Consider the following 16,840-nt stretch of genomic DNA (forward strand, 5'->3'; position numbering starts at 1 on the left):
AGACCTCTCCAGGGTGTCAGACAGGGAGCTTCTTCCCACCCTACTTAGACACACCAGGAATTTAATTTGGGTTCTCCTGCTTGCAAGACTACTGAGTTACAGCTCTTCCTCAAAAGAAAACTATTGTCTAGTAGTGAATGATGTTGGAGAATCTGGGCCTTGCTTCTCATTGCTTCTCTTCATAGATTCAGGACAGAAAAAAGGAAGCACACAGTGCATAGTTCAGCTTTGGAACTTGCTCCCATGGGAGGCGGTGATGGCCATGAATTTGGATGGCTTTCAAAGAGGACTGGACACATTCATGGAGTAGAGGGCTGTCAATGGCGACTAGCCGCAGTCGGAGGCAGGGATGCTTTTGAATACCAGCTGCTGGAAACCACAGGAGGGAAGAGTGCTAGGGTCTTGTTTGGTAGGTTCCCCCCCCCCCCCAGGTATCTGGTTGGCCGATGTGAGAAGAGGATGCTGAACCAGGTGGGCCACTGGTCTGATCCAGAAGACTCTTCTTATGTTCTGATTGCCTTTCTCTTTCTCCCTGCTTCAGTTTCTCCCTCTCTGTTGCTTTTTGTATCCTTTCCTCCAGCTTTCCCTCCCATCCCAACCAGACTGGCTGGATTCCTGAAGCCTGACACATCCCCGCCTTCCCATCCATCCTTTGGGATGCTCCAAACATCTCCTCCTGAAATCCTGGCCTGTGACTCACCTTGATACCAGGTGGGTCCGGTCCAACGTGTCCTCTGTGTCCTCTGGTGCCACGCTTTTTGCTCACGTGGCTGGCAACCCTCATGTTCACTGTCCCCTCCCAGCCATTGTGAAAGCAGAAGAGGCCAGCCGGAGACCAATTGGGAATTCAAAGTGGCACCTTTGTTTGGGGCTGGTCCTTACGGAAGGGCAGGATTGGGTGGGAGTATTTAGGAGGTTATTAAAGGCAGCGCCAGGCAGCAGGTCAGAGACAGGGGCCCAGGACACAGCAAGGAGCTTAGAGCTGTTTCAAGATGACCAAGACTTGGGCAATTTTGCTGCTACCTGCTCTCTTCTACCAAGGTAAACTAAAGATGGATTGATAGGAATTACTATTGCTGTTATTATTATTAATTTTTATGTTGCAGAATGCACACTTTTAGTTCAGCTTTCAGTGCTGCAGGCAAGGCCAGATTAAGACCTTTAGAGGCCCCAAGCACTTAAAAGGTTTCGGTTGCCCCCATATATATCTGTTTTAAAACATAAACAATAATAAAATGTAAAATATATTTTTATTTCTCGAAAGGAAACCTATGGTAAGATGGAAAATAATGTTTGTTTTTGTATACTTCCACTTTATTCCATGATACAAACAATTTATTTACTAGTTTACAGCCAAATTTTGTGCTTTAATTAATAGAGATGAATTTTGTCTCAGAATTTGTAAACTGAAAAGCAGAATTGTGGGTCCATGGAAAAACTGACAGTGAAAAATTTCTGTGGTGCCGCTTGATACTCTAGCACATGCTCATTTTGCTTAATGGTTCATCCATCTTTGGGAGCAGGTTTGATATTGCAGGATCACGAGCGCTTTTTCGTCATTCGGCATGCTTTTCCTGCTATAAGACATTTCAGTGATGCATGGGATTGTCCTGTAAGTCTGTAATGCAGAGATGCCCAAAATATTCCTTCCTTGGTAGCTGCTCCTGTAACAGCGGTTGGCTCCACAGCAGTTGCCCAGTGATATTGTTTAGTTCTAGTCAAGCAGAGCTTGGCATCATCCAGACTTAAATGCATTTAAATTCCTAGAGTTACCTGGAAAGCGGGATGGATGGTTAAACCACTCTGGGAATGGTAGCTCCATGAAAGGAATATGGGCCGCCTAACAGCTCTCAGCACTTTGGACACAAACTACAGCTCCCAGGGATCTGCAGGGGAAGACAGGACTGTTTTAAGTGGTATAATAGTGCTTGAAATGTAGCTAGTGCAGACGTGGATTCCTGCAATTCAAATCTCCCTTAAGGAGCTATGACCTCACTGCTTTGTTGCTTTTCCAGTCTGCTGGCAACCCTAACTAAATGATCCAAGGCTAAAGAGATGCAGCTCACTCTAGGCTACTGCAGCAATGAGTTGGACAAGCTAAATCATGAAATGAGGCTTCTTGCATTGATACTGACCTGCTTCTCCAGCAAAGTTCAAAGTTCTTTAATTGTGCTATTGAGGACCAGCCTTTACAGCAGAAAAACCACAGCATGGGGTCAGAGCACTTTTTTGCATGCAGGAGGTCCAAAGTTCAATTCCCAGCATTTCCAGGTAGAGCTGGAGAGCTGAAATCCTGGAGAGCAGCTGTCACTCAGTGTAGACAATACTGAGCAATATGGACCCTAAGGTCTGTCTCACTCTAAGGCAGCTTATTAATTAACTAAATTTTTAGACCCCCTTTGTCTGGAGACCACAGGGCAGTTTGCAACATAGAACCCAAATGTCAACATGCAACGTAATACCTATACCTCATAAATACTGAAAGAGTTAGAATCATGGGATAGCTCAGTTGGTTAGAACACGGTGCTGAGAACGCCAAGGTTGCAGGTTTGATCCCTGTATGGGACAGCTGCATATTCAGGTTGGACCAGACGATCGTCGGGATCATTCCAACTCTATAATGCTGTGATTCTATGATCTGTAGAACTGGAAAGATCCCAAGGAGAATCTAGTCCTATGCAGGCCTTATAGTAATACATAATAAAATACAGATGATTGTAACAGCAACAGCATCAAAAACAAGGGAGGCAAGAATCAGCAACCAGGTAACTAAAATGCAAAACAACAACAACAACAAAAACAGTACACAAATACCTTGTATTTTCTCTAGCCAAAGACAACGCTTAATCCTAGCCATAGAAAATGGTAGACCTTCCTAATTCTTGTCTGGGAGCTTTCCTTTTCTTTCCCAATCTTTCAGTCCGGGCAACCTTCACTTTCTTCCCTCTCACTCCCCACAGTTTTAATGTGTGATATTTTAGTGTGTTTTTGGTCTTTGTGGAAGCTGCCCAGAGTGGCTGGGGAAACCCAGCCAGATGGGCGGGGTACAAATAATAAATTATTATTATTATTATTATTATTATTATTATTATTATTATTATTATTATTCCTTCCCCAAATCCACCCGCCACCCTACTGTTTCTGTAGCTTCTGTAGCAAGGAGAGGGAGAGAGAGAGAGAGAGAGAGAGGACTGGGAGGCAGCGTGGGGAAGCCCCACCCTGAGAATGACTTGTCCCAAATTTGACATAAACACCCAGAAGGTGCCTCCTCCTCCTCCACGGACAGGGACTTTACAAAACACCTTATGATGGAAAGAGGACAATTAGCAAACAACGTGATTCTCTGGCTTCCCTGGTTCTCTGGTCCAGGAATTCTGGAGACCAGAATGGCTAATTATGTGGGGTGCGGTTCCATGCATCCCATAAACATGTGTCCCAGAAACTTATTCTCTTTTGTTCTTGTTGTCTTTAAAAATTGGAGCCTAATCTTTGAAACAACAACAACAACAAAAAGGAGACGAAGTTTCTAGTCCTCATGGGAGGAGCCACTATAGCAGAAACAAGGAACCTGGTGTCTTCCAGATGTTGTTGGACCAGAACTCCCATCAACCTCAGCTGGCATGGCTAGTGGTCAGGGATGGTGTGGGGTGGGGTGTGTGTGTGTGTGGTTTTAAGTATCTGGAGTCGTTCCCCCCCCTTCTCCACGCCTGCCCTCACTAATTGAGAAGGGGGGGGGCTGCCTTTGCCATGTTTCTGCTCCCAAAATTTCCAAAGCTGCATGTTAAAAGTTCACTATGTGGGGATTAATTTCTCTTTAATATCTTCCTGCACTGGGTGTTTATTCTGAAGTAAGTCCTACTGAACTGGGGACTCATGCACACAACCAATGACTTTAAACAGTCCTGGCTTCTGCCAAATAATCCTGAGAACTGTAGTTTGTTAAGGGTGCCAAGCAGGGCTCCCCCCCCCCAGCCGGAACTCACTGGAACTGCCATTGCTATTATATGGGAACAAGGGTTCATGGTGAGCTCCAGCACCTCTTTTTCTAGAAAAATAGCACTGATGCTGAGAGTTGTTAGAGACCTTTATTCCTCCTCCAGAACTACAATTCCCAGAACAGTTTAACAATATACCCTTCTTCCCAGGGGACAGCAACCCTTGGGTCTCCTAACAACTTGCAGTACCCGTAAGAAAGAAATTGCAGCTCCCAGGATTGTGTGGAGGAGAAGCCATTTTATGGGGAACCTAGATACCTGTCAACTATTTATTCAGCATTCATTCTGATTTGATCGTGGGGAGCTTACATAAAGCGGAATGGTTATCCCATGCTTTCTGGGATAGCATTTTCTTGTCACTTTTCAGACCATTCCACAAAGGCATTCCACAGAGGTTCAATGCAGTCATTTGATGTTCATTGGGTGCCGAATAAGGATTACAATGCCTGCTGTTGACCGACACACACACGGCAATATCAGTCCCGGAATAAAAATCTTGGAGAGATAAGCACTTTGCGCTTGCCGACTCTTGCTTATTTATTTTAAACTGCATGTGATGCAAGTGAAATCCATTATGCAAAGAACTGTGGAAGTGATACTCGTGGTGTGTAATGAGAAAGATTAAAATCTGATGAGCCTGCATGACATATTCCCAATGTGCTCCTCGTTGCGTAACTCAGTTCCACAGCTGAGCAGCCAGCAGATGGCATCCAACAGGCACAGTTTTCCCTCGCAAAGGGTTTGACCCACAAACATGAGACTCTTAATCTCCGGGTTGTGGGTTCGAGCCCCACATTCGGCAAGAGATTCCTGCATTGCAGGGGGTTGGACTAGATGACCCTTGTGGTCCCTTTCAACTCTCTGCATCAAAGTAAAAGTAAAACAAAAGTATGGGTGAGCCCAAAGCCTCCCCATATTGGGGGAAAGCACACCTGGTGAATATCTGCCTGTTGCGCAGATGCTAAAGGATGGAGTGGAAGAAGCAGCCTTAGACCTGACCAATTTCTCTCCGTCCTCTTCCAGCCTTTTCCTTGCAATGCAACACGTGTCACGGTGAGTACGATTGCTTAGGAGAGAACGTGACGTGTGAAGATCCTTCGGCCAGCTGCTCAACATCTGTCCGAAAGGCTTATGTCGGTAAGTATTATTTTTAGCGGTGGTCATGCGTACTTCTTGTTTGTTTTGTAAGGACTGTGGGTCATCCATACACAAAAAGCATGTTCGTTCTAAAAACAAAATAGATTAGAACAGCGTTCTAATGTCGTGATCGGGGCTAAATAAAGTCACAAGCCAGTGAGCTAGCTTTTGAGCTTCACAGAACTCTTCCTCATATTGGGCTTGGTGTTGGGTTGGGCAGCATGTTGCTGTTAGAGGGCGTAGTAGAAGAAATCTGAGGTTTCAGGTCTTGCCTTTATCACCATGCCATCACCATGCTTTCTGGGCAAATTTGAGGTTGGGGCATGAGAAAACAATACTAACTAGCCTATCCTGAAGCCTGCCAATTGTTCTGGGAGCTGAGCCTGTGTGTGTGTGTCTCCTTGCAATAGAAAACTCAAGTTGTGAGTGCCAACAGGAATCCCAAACTTTGGGGTTCATAATTAATGTTAAGTAGGAACCCCATGTTTGACATATCAGTTACTCAGTTTGTGGGGTGCTGCAAAATGTGAGGTTTTCACTGCAAAAAAACAAAACAAAAGCCCACCTGCAAAACTTTGGAACAGGTTTGCAGAGGACCCCATATTCGGGGCTTGTTGTTAATGGGCCCCCAACAGGATTGTAATGAAAAGAGGCGGTGAGAAACAAGAGCAAGCTATTGGCAAGCTTGGGGGGAAATCCATGGTTTGCAGAAGTGTCAATGGGCAGCAGAAGTGGGTCAGCAGAGGTGGAGGTGGTAGTGATGCCCAATGGTCAGGCCAAGTAGACCTTCCTCAGTGCATGACCATAGCAGGCTTAAGGCAGGGCCCTTCTCGGCCCAGCCTGACTCACAAAGAGACACTTCTGAGAGTTCCCCTGCTGGATTTGCCCTAATATATAGTAGTGTGGGAATGAAATGAAACGTACCTCTGAGTTTCATACAGCAAAAGGAAAACTGGGCTCGGGTTCCAGTTTGTGAAATGCTGCGTTAACGACAACATTGTTCCTTTCCCTTTCCAGGCTTCCTGGAATTTCAGTCGGTGAGGAAAGGCTGTGCCCCCCAGCTGTTTCCCCACGAATCCATCTCCCTCAACTCTCACCTCATGTCTCTTTCGTACCAGGCACGCTACTGTGCTGAAGATGGCTGTAACAATGAGACCTACTTTGGTGAGTCGCATGGCTGCCGGCACCCAAAATGAAACCAAGTTGAATTTTTTTTTTGGGGGGGGGGGGAGGTTGGATTTTGAGGAAGGCTGAAAGCATATTGAGACAATACGTGAAATTTCCAAGAGAGAGTTACCTAGAGGTCTACCATTGTTACCCATTTTCACCTGTGGTGTGTAGGAACTTGTTCTATTGTATGAATGCGATGAATAAATATGACAAGGGTGAAGTTTGCATTCCTTGCCTTGCCTGCAAAGTGATCAGCATGCTGGACCAGGACCTTGGTCAGGGTTCGACACCACACTCAGCTATGAAGCTCACCTTGGGCCAGTCAACTCACTCTCAGCCTGGCCTACCTCTCACGGTTGTTGTGAGGATAGAATGGGGATTGATTGATGGATGAATGGATTGTATTTCTATTCTGCTCTTCATTCAAATGAATCTCAAAGTGGCTTATAATCAATAAATAACCATATCATAATAAAACATGATAGCACATCGCAAATACAGCATACATCATATAAAATAATTAATAAATTATCAATAAAACAGTTGCAATCTATAACACCCCCTTAAAACATCAATTGAAAAATAAGCTAAACCTCACAATTACGGCAAGTTGTGGTTAACAAATCAATGTGGCATTTAGAATCTATAAAACAATATTAAAAACATTCACAAAATAGCAACTGAAAATATAAGCTAAGCACTTAAATTCATTCACACAATCTCTGTGCCCCCGTGACTCATAACCTTTCACTCTGTTCAGTTCATTAACTGCCTTGAGCTCCTTGGAGGAAAGGTAGGATTTAAATGAAATAAAGAAAGTCATTTTTTAAAATAAAAAACACTCCCAGGTTCCTTTGCTGATTGTCCATAGGATGCCACCCCCCCTGTCCTCCTTTGCCATCTCACTGTGCTCTCCCTCCCTAAGCACATGCTAACCCCCACCTCCTGTCTTCCCCCAGTCTCCCATCCTACCCCTGTCAATCACATGCGCTGCCACAGCTGTGCCACCCAAGGAGCCTGGTGCCCCGAAGCTTCTCGCACTCAGATCAGCTGTGCTGGGGATCAGGACCAGTGTTTGGATCTTGCCGTCACCGGAAAACTGGGTGAGTTGGTGGGGGGGGCGGTAGGCAGTGCAGGATGTGTGAGGGAGGGAGAGAGGTGAGGTGTTTTTCGGAAGAGGGAGGTGATGATGGGAGGAATGGGTGGAGATGTGGGAGGAGACACAAAGGGGACACACCTGGCAAATCAGAACTGGGGATAAGAGTCTGCTGGATCACCGTGGCCAACCAAAGCCCTGTTGGAAGCTTGCAAGCAGGACCCAACCACAAGGGAGCGCTGTCCCCTCCTGATGCTTCCAGGAACTGCTGTTCAGAAGCATTACTGCCCCAGACCATGGAGGCAGAACGTAGCCACCATGACCACCAGCCACTGATAGACTTCCCCTCCTCCGTGATGGGTTCTGCGGTGTCTTATGTCTTTCGCTGTCAATTACGCCTGCAGGTCAGTATGACAACATGAAGATGAAGGGCTGCACCAACCTCCCGCGGTGCCAGGAGACCTTGAGCTTCCACTCTGCAGACCGTACCATCCATGCCAGCTGCTGCTCAACAGCCCTCTGCAATACCTTCAACCCAGGTAACTACTAAACTTGATAGCCGGGCATCAGATATAGAATTGTACGGTATAGGATCGAATTGTTTTCTTGTGACAGTGGGTTCCCCAGCATGCTAAGCCACTCTCAGTTCTTATCTCATGCATCTGCAACAGTGGTGTTGGGGCCTTGTGTCCTCCAGATGTCCTTGGTAGAGAACAGCCATCATGGCTAGTCGTCATTGATTTCCTTTTCCTCCATGAATTTCTCCAGTCCTTTTTTTGTTGTGTTGTTGTGTTTAGTCGTTTAGTCATGTCCGACTCTTCATGACCCCATAGACCAGAGCATGCCAGGCACTCCTGTCTTCCACTGCCTCCCGCTGTTTGGTCAGACTCATTCTGGTAGCTTCAAGAACACTGTCCAACCTTCTCGTCCTCTGTTGTCCCCTTCTCCTTGGGCCCTCAATCTTTCCCAACTGCAGGGTCTTTTCCAGGGAGTCTTCTCTTCTCATGAGGTAGCCAAAGTATTGGAGCCTCAGCTTCAGGATCTGTCCTTCCAGTGAGCACTCAGGGCTGATTTCCCTCAGAATGGATAGGTTGGATCTTCTTGCAGTCCATGGGACTCTCAAGAATCTCCTCCAGCACCATAATTCAAAAGCATCAATTCTTCAGCGATCAGCCTTCTTTATGGTCCAGCTCTCACCTGGAGCAGAAACCAGCAAGCCACTCCAGTATCCCTGCCAAGAAAACTCCATGGACAGTCCTCTTTTAGACCTATCCAACTTGGTGGCCATCACTGCTTCTTGGGGGACCGAATTCCATAGTTTAACTATGCGCTGCATGAAGAAGTAACCTTCTTTTCCCTGTTCTGAATCTTCCAGTGTTCAGCTCCATTGGATGCCCATGAGTTCCAGTGTTAGGAGAGAGCGAGCAAGACCCCTCTAGCCCCCCTTTTCCCTGCCAGGCTACCTAGTCTATGCTCAGGGCTGATGGGAGTTGTAGCCTAGCAACTTCTTTTTTAAAAAAATAATTTTTATTGAATTTTCAAATTATAACAACAAATTTTCCACAAATCTTAATTAAGCAATTTATATATCCATGTTTCTCCCCTCCCCCCCTCTTTGGCTTCCGCCGTATTTCCGTATTGATTTATTAAACAATTTCTATACCCTGCTGGTTTGACCTCTTATATAGTTGCGAAGGGACGCGGGTGGCGCTGTGGGTTAAACCACAGAGCCTAGGACTTGCTGATCAGAAGGTTGGCAGTTCGAATCCCCACGACGGGATGAGCTCCCGTTGCTCGGTCCCTGCTCCTGCCAACCTAGCAGTTCGAAAGCACATCAAAGTGCAAGTAGATAAATAGATACCACTCTGGCGGGAAGGTAAACGGCGTTTCCATGTGCTGCTCTGGTTTGCCAGAAGCGGCTTAGTCATGCTGGCCACATGACCCGGAAGCTGTACGCCGGCTCCCTCAGCCAATAAAGCAAGATGAGCGCCGCAACCCCAGAGTCAGCCAGGGGTCCCTTTGCCTTTTTATGGTTGCGAAAGTTTAGTAAAAACCTGCCAATGAGTCCAAGTCTTTATACTGTCTTTTTATATAGTTTATAAATAGTTCCCACTCTTTTTTGAAATCAATATTGTCTCTCTCGTGTATCCTCTCTGTCAGCTTAGCCAGTTCCGCGTAGTCTATAAGCTTGGCTTGCCATTCTTCCTTCGTTGGCGTTTTCTCTGTTTTCCATACTTGAGCTAATAAAATTCTTGCTGCTGTTGTAGCATACATAAACAATCTTGCTGCTAGCAACTTCTAGAGGACTACAGATGAGGGATGCAGTCAAATGCTGAGGACACTGGTATATTCTACAGGTGACCTCCTCCGCCCTGTGTTGGTCTAGTGGTTTTTTGTATAGCTAGCCTTGAATGTATTTCATCCAGCAGAGCTTTACTGCTACTCTTTGGGCCAAACAAGGCAGAACATCCATTGGTGATTTCTGTCAGGACCATGGCAGGTAGAGAAGGCAAGGGTGGCTCCTGTTGGGCTTCTATTAGTGAAGATAGAAGTCTTGGTCAGTGGCAAAGGTCAGCCAAACTGCAGCTGCATGCCTGCTCCATTAGAGGATCTTGGTGATCCAGAAACAGCATAAATTCTACTCATTGAATTCTACTCAGCATTGATCCACAGCAGAACTTCAATGTATAGTTAGCAGAGTAAAAACTTAAACACATTGCAGGATTCCCAGAAAAATAGACCAGAGGCAACTGTATTTCATCCAGCAGAGCTTTACTGCTACTGAAAGCAAATGAGCATAATGGTCACAAATCCAATACATTCAGGATTGGCAGTGTCCATAAGAAGTCCAGTTGCAGCAGACTTAACTTAAACTTACAATAACTTATAATAGGACTAAATCGTAATGCTATATACAGAACACCACACCAGAAGGAAGAGAGATAGATAGAGAAAGTAAAACCCAGGATCATCATGACCTTGAAGAAGAGATAACAGAACCAGTTTCAGCCAGCTGTACTCAGCTTCTCTGAAGGGATAACCTAAACATCATGAACCTTCTGCTTGTTTCTTTCACACAGAGAAGCTTCCAGAACCCTCTTGAATTACTCAGAATAGGAAAGATTTCTTCTGCACTAAGAAATGCAAACTGACAAAGGAATCAGGCAGTCTTTTAGGTACTCTGTGCCCATTGTTTAGGGCTTTGTGAATCGACTCAAGAGCTTGGTCTGGTAGAAAACAGGCAGCCAGGTCTGCTCTTGCAGCAAGGAAATAGCACACACTCCTTGTAGCTGGAAGCAGGTCCAGTCCATGACCTGCTGCTTGTGCAAATGGCAGGAGGATTCCTGGTTGTTACGACGCAGGCATGCCTCATGGCTGTTTCTTTCACTTTTCTCTCTCCTTCCAGATCTTCATGTCCAAAGCCAGGCAACGAACGGGCTAGAATGCTATAGCTGTGTGGATGACAACGGCTCTGGGTCCGGGTGCTCCAAAAAATCAATCTCCAAGGTGCAATGCACAGGCATCCACAACATGTGCTTGGAAGGGGTTGGCAACAGCCGTAAAGGTGAGTGTTGATCTGCGAGACTTAAGTTACCGGTACCATCCTGGTTAGGCAGAGGAGGCAAGCATTTTTTTGAAAGTCCACATTCCTTCCAGAAACAGCAAAACCAAGGTCAAAAGTGGGCAGGACACTTGCCTCCCCCTCGTATCCAAAGGTGTAGTAGTCTGAGGTCGGGTGGGGGTTGAAGACTTGTTACTCTTTCTGTGTTAGGGTCCCAGTTTCCAGCATCTGAGAGCTGCCTAACCAACATAAAATGGGAACTTTTTAGTCACTGGGAAGAAATCTTTTCAACCCTTTGCATTGACTACAGTCCAAAAGAGTGCAAGGGGGGTGAGTCAGACACTGAGGATCGGCCCCTAGGGCCACTCTGGAGAAGGTGCACAAGAAAAACTCTGAGTTGTTGCTCCATGTGCTGCAGAGCTGAATGTTTAGGTACACCAAAAGAATGAGGTGCTTTAGTTTCAGGAGATTAGTGTGCAAGTTCTGTCGCATGCACTGGGCACCAAAACCCACCCGCAAAGGTTAAGTCACTCTAAAAGAAATTGTAGGAGCTCTCCAAATCGTTTTCCAGCCACATGTCATATGAGATTTAAGGTGTGCGACAAGGGCTGCAGTTCACACTTGCCCGGGGAGAGTAACCACAACAGCCTTGTAGGGAGCAATAAACCCTTTTGACTAATTGTCGCTGTTCCCTTTTCTTTTCTTTTCTTCACCTGCAGCTGGTAGGGATTTGGGCCTAGTGACCTTCAAAGGCTGTGCCTCCCCAGCCATGTGCCAGAGCTCTCTCCTGGCTTTGGTACAAGAGCTGGACAACGCCGACGTCATGTGTTGCCAAGGCAACCTCTGCAATGACCGCATCGTGGACGGCGTGGTGACGCAGCGCATAGTCCCTGCAGACAGTGCTGACACCACAACGGTGGCAGAGTGTGCCACCCCCACGCCATCTGGCGCTGCACCAAATCCTGACTGCATCTACGATGATGAGGATGAAGACAGCGTCGCGGTAGCCCACATCCCCGCTGGTGCAGACCTGTCTCCCGGGAGTCATGTCGATAATGAGACTGCCTACAAGGTCAATGAGAAGGAAGGGAGTGAGTCTTTGGTCAATGAAGGCGACCGTAACCACTCAACAACTGCAGGTGAACACGTCATCAATGAGAATATCGTTGGCGATCACACAGAGGGCCACACCATCTCCCCCGCGGGCACCACAGACTCTGAGGACATGGCAGCTGGCAGTTCCTCAGCTGCCACAAACTTGGACGAGAGCAACGCCGGCATCAACGCCACCTCTTCTGGCAATCATGGCAGTGTTGTTGTGCTGGTGCCCGTCGTGGTCCCCAAGAAGAATGCCACTTCTGCCACTGCTACCACCACCTCCTCTTCCTCCTCAGAAACAAGCGCCGGCAACATGGTCGTGGCAGCTTCCAACGATGACGATGATGAGTATGAAGAATGTGAGGCAGAAGAAGAGGCCACCAGCACCGGGCAGCAGTTCATGGCTGGTAAGGAGGCAAACCGTGAAGGTTCGGCCGCCTCTCACCCTTCAGGTGTGTTCTACGAAAGTGAAACCCGGCCACATGGGTCTGCTCACTCTCCTGCTGCCGGTCCCACAGGAAACACCAATGTGGACCACACTGGCCATGCTACTACTGGCAGTGAAACCTTTGCCGTCGGTGGCAATCACGGAGATGCCAGTGGCGAGCACGTCACCGTTGACGGTAGCACTCCCCAGCCAGGCCATGCCACCAGTGGCTCCACCACGGGAGGAAAGGTGGAGGCGGGTGCCCCTGTTGTGATCACTGCCAACGCACCAGCAGCCACCAGCAGTCCTGCTGGAGCAGTCCTCGTTTCTGGAGCGGCAGCTGGCACTCCACGCCCCAAGAAGAAGATCCCATGCAAGCGGCCTGGGCCCCAAAGCCGACCCGGAGTGAACCTGGCATCCGCACCTGGAGCTGAGAGCCGAGGCGTGGAAGACACTGCCACCAAGAACCCCGAACCTTCGTTGTTCAGTGATGCTAAGCAGCCAGAGCTCAATGCAGGGGGGAAAGGCAGCCTTGACAATGGGGCTTTGGGCGTTGTCTCCAACTTGGGCCTCTTCTGTTTCACTCTCCTGTTGGCTGCCCTGTTGCATTGAACCCACAGAGGCTGGGATTGGGGTTAGGTCTGTTGATTTGTTTTAGACAATGCTTTTTTTCTGGAAAAAAATCTTTCGGGATACTCTCATTTTGACTCAAGAAAACCACCATTTTATAGTTCAAATAGGGGGAAATAAATACAGTAAATGGACAAAAGTACAAAGAACGTGGATTACCTCATATTATACAGCTGTCAGCTCACAGTAACTTCCACACTGGCATGAGGTTCCGTCTGAGACTCAGGAAACACCGGGAACAGAAATGAAGCTGCCATCGGAGGTGGTAACAATGAAACTGACCAATCACCATGCCAGATTCCAACTCCTACTTCACACATGAAACACTCGCTTCTGTCTGAGACTCAGGGAACACTGTGACAGGAAATGAGGCCATCATCAGAGGTAGCAATGTGCTAGTGAAGAAACTATTTTTTAAAAAAAAAAATAGTTTCTTCTTCCGTTAGATTCACAAAATGTTTAGGGGGACCCCTGTGTCCCCCCCCCCAGAAAAAAGCACTGGAGTATGGCCGTCCACCCCTTTATCTGGTGCCATTTCCTTTCGTAAAAGAACATTCAAACCCACACAGGGTTTAAAGGAGAAATGTAATCCAGAATAAAATTTGGAATGCTTGTTTTTGCATGAAAGTATGCATGGATGTGTGAGAGAATATGCACAAATGAATAAAACAAATGGCATCTTGCTCCCTCCTGCTAGGAAAAATGGGATGAGGCTCCGTGTGTTTCATATACCCTACAAGACCCTTGGCCAAAAGAAGAGTCTTGCTTATATTCAGACTGAGCTGTTAACTCCTCCTGGACTGATTCGGGAGGTGGGGTGCCATATTAACATGTAGTTAGAGAAGTATATATTCCACATAACCAACAGGATACACAAGTATAGCAGTTAACCCATAACATATCGGTAGGTCTGTTTGTTTTCATATGCTGCTAGTGAGGTTTGTACAGTTCACTCAGCTGTGCCAATAATGTGCAGCTATGGGCAGCTGCAAGCACACATTGACACACACTGTATTTATTAGGAAATCTACAATGGGATGTTTATTTTTTTTACAATTATATATATATATTCCAGATGCACAGAGCAAAGCTCAGTAGGTCATCAGCAAAACTCAGGGCTCCTCCAAGCTCAGGAAGGTGACTCTGAGCTCCACGGTCAATTCAGTCCCATCTAGGCATTGTGAAGGCTAATTGCAAAATACAACAAATGGAGAGGAACATCCATATTCCATTGGGGGGGGGGGCTTTAATATGATTTTTTTTAAATTCTGCATTCATGATGACTTGTGCTCAGGATACTACCAGGGCAGTCTGACACGATCTTGCTTTCAGTACTGTTTGTACATGCAAAAGTTCTAGGGCGATCTCACAGCTTCCTTTCTAATCAGTGCATATTCTGTAACTACCTCGTGAAACCCCTTAACTATTTATATCACCAATGTTCTGGTTTATTTTTGTACCACTTTTCGTTGCACTGTGGTCCCTCCGGGGAGCAATCATGTGGTAGAATTGGGCAAGCATCGCGAAACATCTAATAAAGTAGAATGAACCTACCACTAAGGCACTTTTCTTGGGTCAAAAGCATGTTGCAAAGCACACCTGCGATAAAATGCTGGTCAAGGGGGGGGGGAGCTCTGGTTGCACAGTGGGACTGAGGTATAAAATCACCCAAATCCAAAATGTGACAAATATCCTGAGGAACCCACCTCCCACCCCCACTTTGTGCATAAGCCAGAGAAAAAGGATGTAACAACACTTGGAATTTCCCTTGAGATAAATACAGACAGCGCACAAACTACCCCTCAATCCTTCTCCCCAACAGAAACAAAGTTTGTTTAGTGTGCTGAGAGTTGTGGTGACAGCCCATGTTCCTAGGGTTGCCATATTTCAAGAAGTAAAAATCCAGACACAAAAAACTGATCTTTTTTTGGGGGGTGGGAATCAACCACAAACTTGTTGAGGGTTTTTTTTCCTGGATGCTAATTTCGCAGTTCCAGATATTCCAGACATATATCTGTCCCCTTCACAGAGCTCCAGTTCCTACAGTAGTTTAACAATTGATCCCTCTTCACAGGGAACTCTGGGAACTGCAGTGCTGGGAGAGGAATAAGAGGTCTCCTAATGACTCACAGAACTCTTAACTAACCGCAGCTTGCAGAACTCTCTGGGGGGAGCCATGACTGTTCAAAGGGGTATAACAGTGCTTTAAATATATGATGTGGATACAGACTAACTAAGCACTACCTGCAGGCCTCACCTTTCTCACTGCTAACCTAAACACTGATGCCTTTGGAGCGTCCCATTTCTAGCTTTGACCTTGCAGAACACCTTGCCCATTGTCTGGTAGTGGGCAGGATATTCAAGCTCCCTTGCAATTAAGAAACAATGTTATTTTAAAAACAACACGCTAACACTGCAATTAAAACGATTGTGTGCTCGTTTTCTAGGTCATCAAAACAGCTATTGCAACATTGCTGCCATCTGTCAAAGCGTTGCCCAGAGTAGCAGCTAGATAAAATTATTGGTTGGTTTGCCACAACTGAATGGCTGAAACCCAGGTAGGGCCTTCCCCCGATGACTCATCTTAGGGCAGATTCATGTAAATATGTACCAATTTGTTGCACACAGTCCAGGCATCTTTCCTTGGGAATGTAACAGTCTTCCTTACGTACCTTGGTGCATGCTAGATTTGGACATGTGAAAAGGCAGCTTTCCAATGTAGAGCGTCCATTGCCCCGTTGGCTGCCATATGGAAATTGACTGTGCAAGTGGGATGAGAACCAACTGAAGACTGGATCTGACCCATGCTCCAGTCACATGCAATTAATTGTGCGTAACAATTTGAAGTTCCACAGTTCCCTGGAAGTTCAGGTGGCTTTCAGGATGTTGTCAGAAACAAAGATGGTGGCCACTGGGAGCTGGCAAGAGTGTTGCTGCGGCTGTTGTTTTTTAAAAGAGAAGGCAGGACAAGTGTCAGTGACACTTCCATGGTGCTGTCTGAGGTTGCTAGTGCTGGACCTCAGTATGGATATTGTAGTAGGGTTGCCATATTTCAAAAAGTGAAAATCTGAACACAAAAATTGTTGAGGTTTTTTTTTTGTGTGTGAAATGTTAAATTAAAGTAAGCTGGTCCGCAGCACTTTCAGAACCACTTTGGATCCAGGAGCTTAAATCTAGCCTGTAGCTTCCTATTGGTTCTTTAAACTTCTAGAAGCCCAAGAGGTTCAGCAATCATCTAGATGAGGAGCTTTGAGCTCCGATAGTTAGAGCCAATTACGTCACTAAACTAATAATCCCAGCCCAACGTAGGGCTTTTATGCTGGCCCGCTTGAATGTTTTTCCCTCAGCATTTGTCAGGGGAAGATATCAAAACATTCCTAGAAACAAGAGACTCTGCAGATGCTCTATGAATGTCCCGGACACTGTAGAGCATATTCTCCTTCATTGCCCATTGTACAGTACGCTCCGTCAACGCGTGCTGTCCCCTCTTTTGGGTGGTCTGGAACCGCAGCAAGGTGAATGTGTGGGATTCTACCTATCCGACGTTGACCAAAGGGTAACGGCGGGGGTAGCCGAGTTTTTGGCAGCAGTCCTCCAAGGAGCAGGTTAACAAGGAAAACCACTGACTCTATATGTATATATATATATGTACTTAGCAAACTGCTGCCTTTTTTATATATATTTCAAGGCTTTTATATGTTACTTTCTCTTTTAAGGTTTTATTT

The 16,840-nt window shown here is 46.4% G+C and overlaps 1 protein-coding gene across 1 annotated transcript; it reads left to right on the top strand.

The window, feature by feature from the left end:
• The first annotated feature begins 882 nt into the window (after positions 1 to 882).
• On the top strand, positions 883 to 13,156 carry LOC309375126 (uncharacterized protein). Its single transcript, XM_081920609.1, has 7 exons — positions 883 to 1,041; positions 5,019 to 5,132; positions 6,150 to 6,296; positions 7,262 to 7,405; positions 7,803 to 7,937; positions 10,805 to 10,963; positions 11,680 to 13,156. Exons 1-7 carry the CDS (start codon positions 993 to 995, stop codon positions 13,095 to 13,097), a joined length of 2,166 nt encoding a protein of 721 aa, XP_081776735.1. The 5' UTR covers positions 883 to 992; the 3' UTR covers positions 13,098 to 13,156.
• The last annotated feature ends 3,684 nt before the right edge of the window (positions 13,157 to 16,840 follow it).

The sequence above is a fragment of the Podarcis melisellensis genome (genome assembly GCF_964234715.1).
Source record: "Podarcis melisellensis genome assembly, chromosome: 8".
Lineage (NCBI taxonomy): Eukaryota > Metazoa > Chordata > Lepidosauria > Squamata > Lacertidae > Podarcis > Podarcis melisellensis.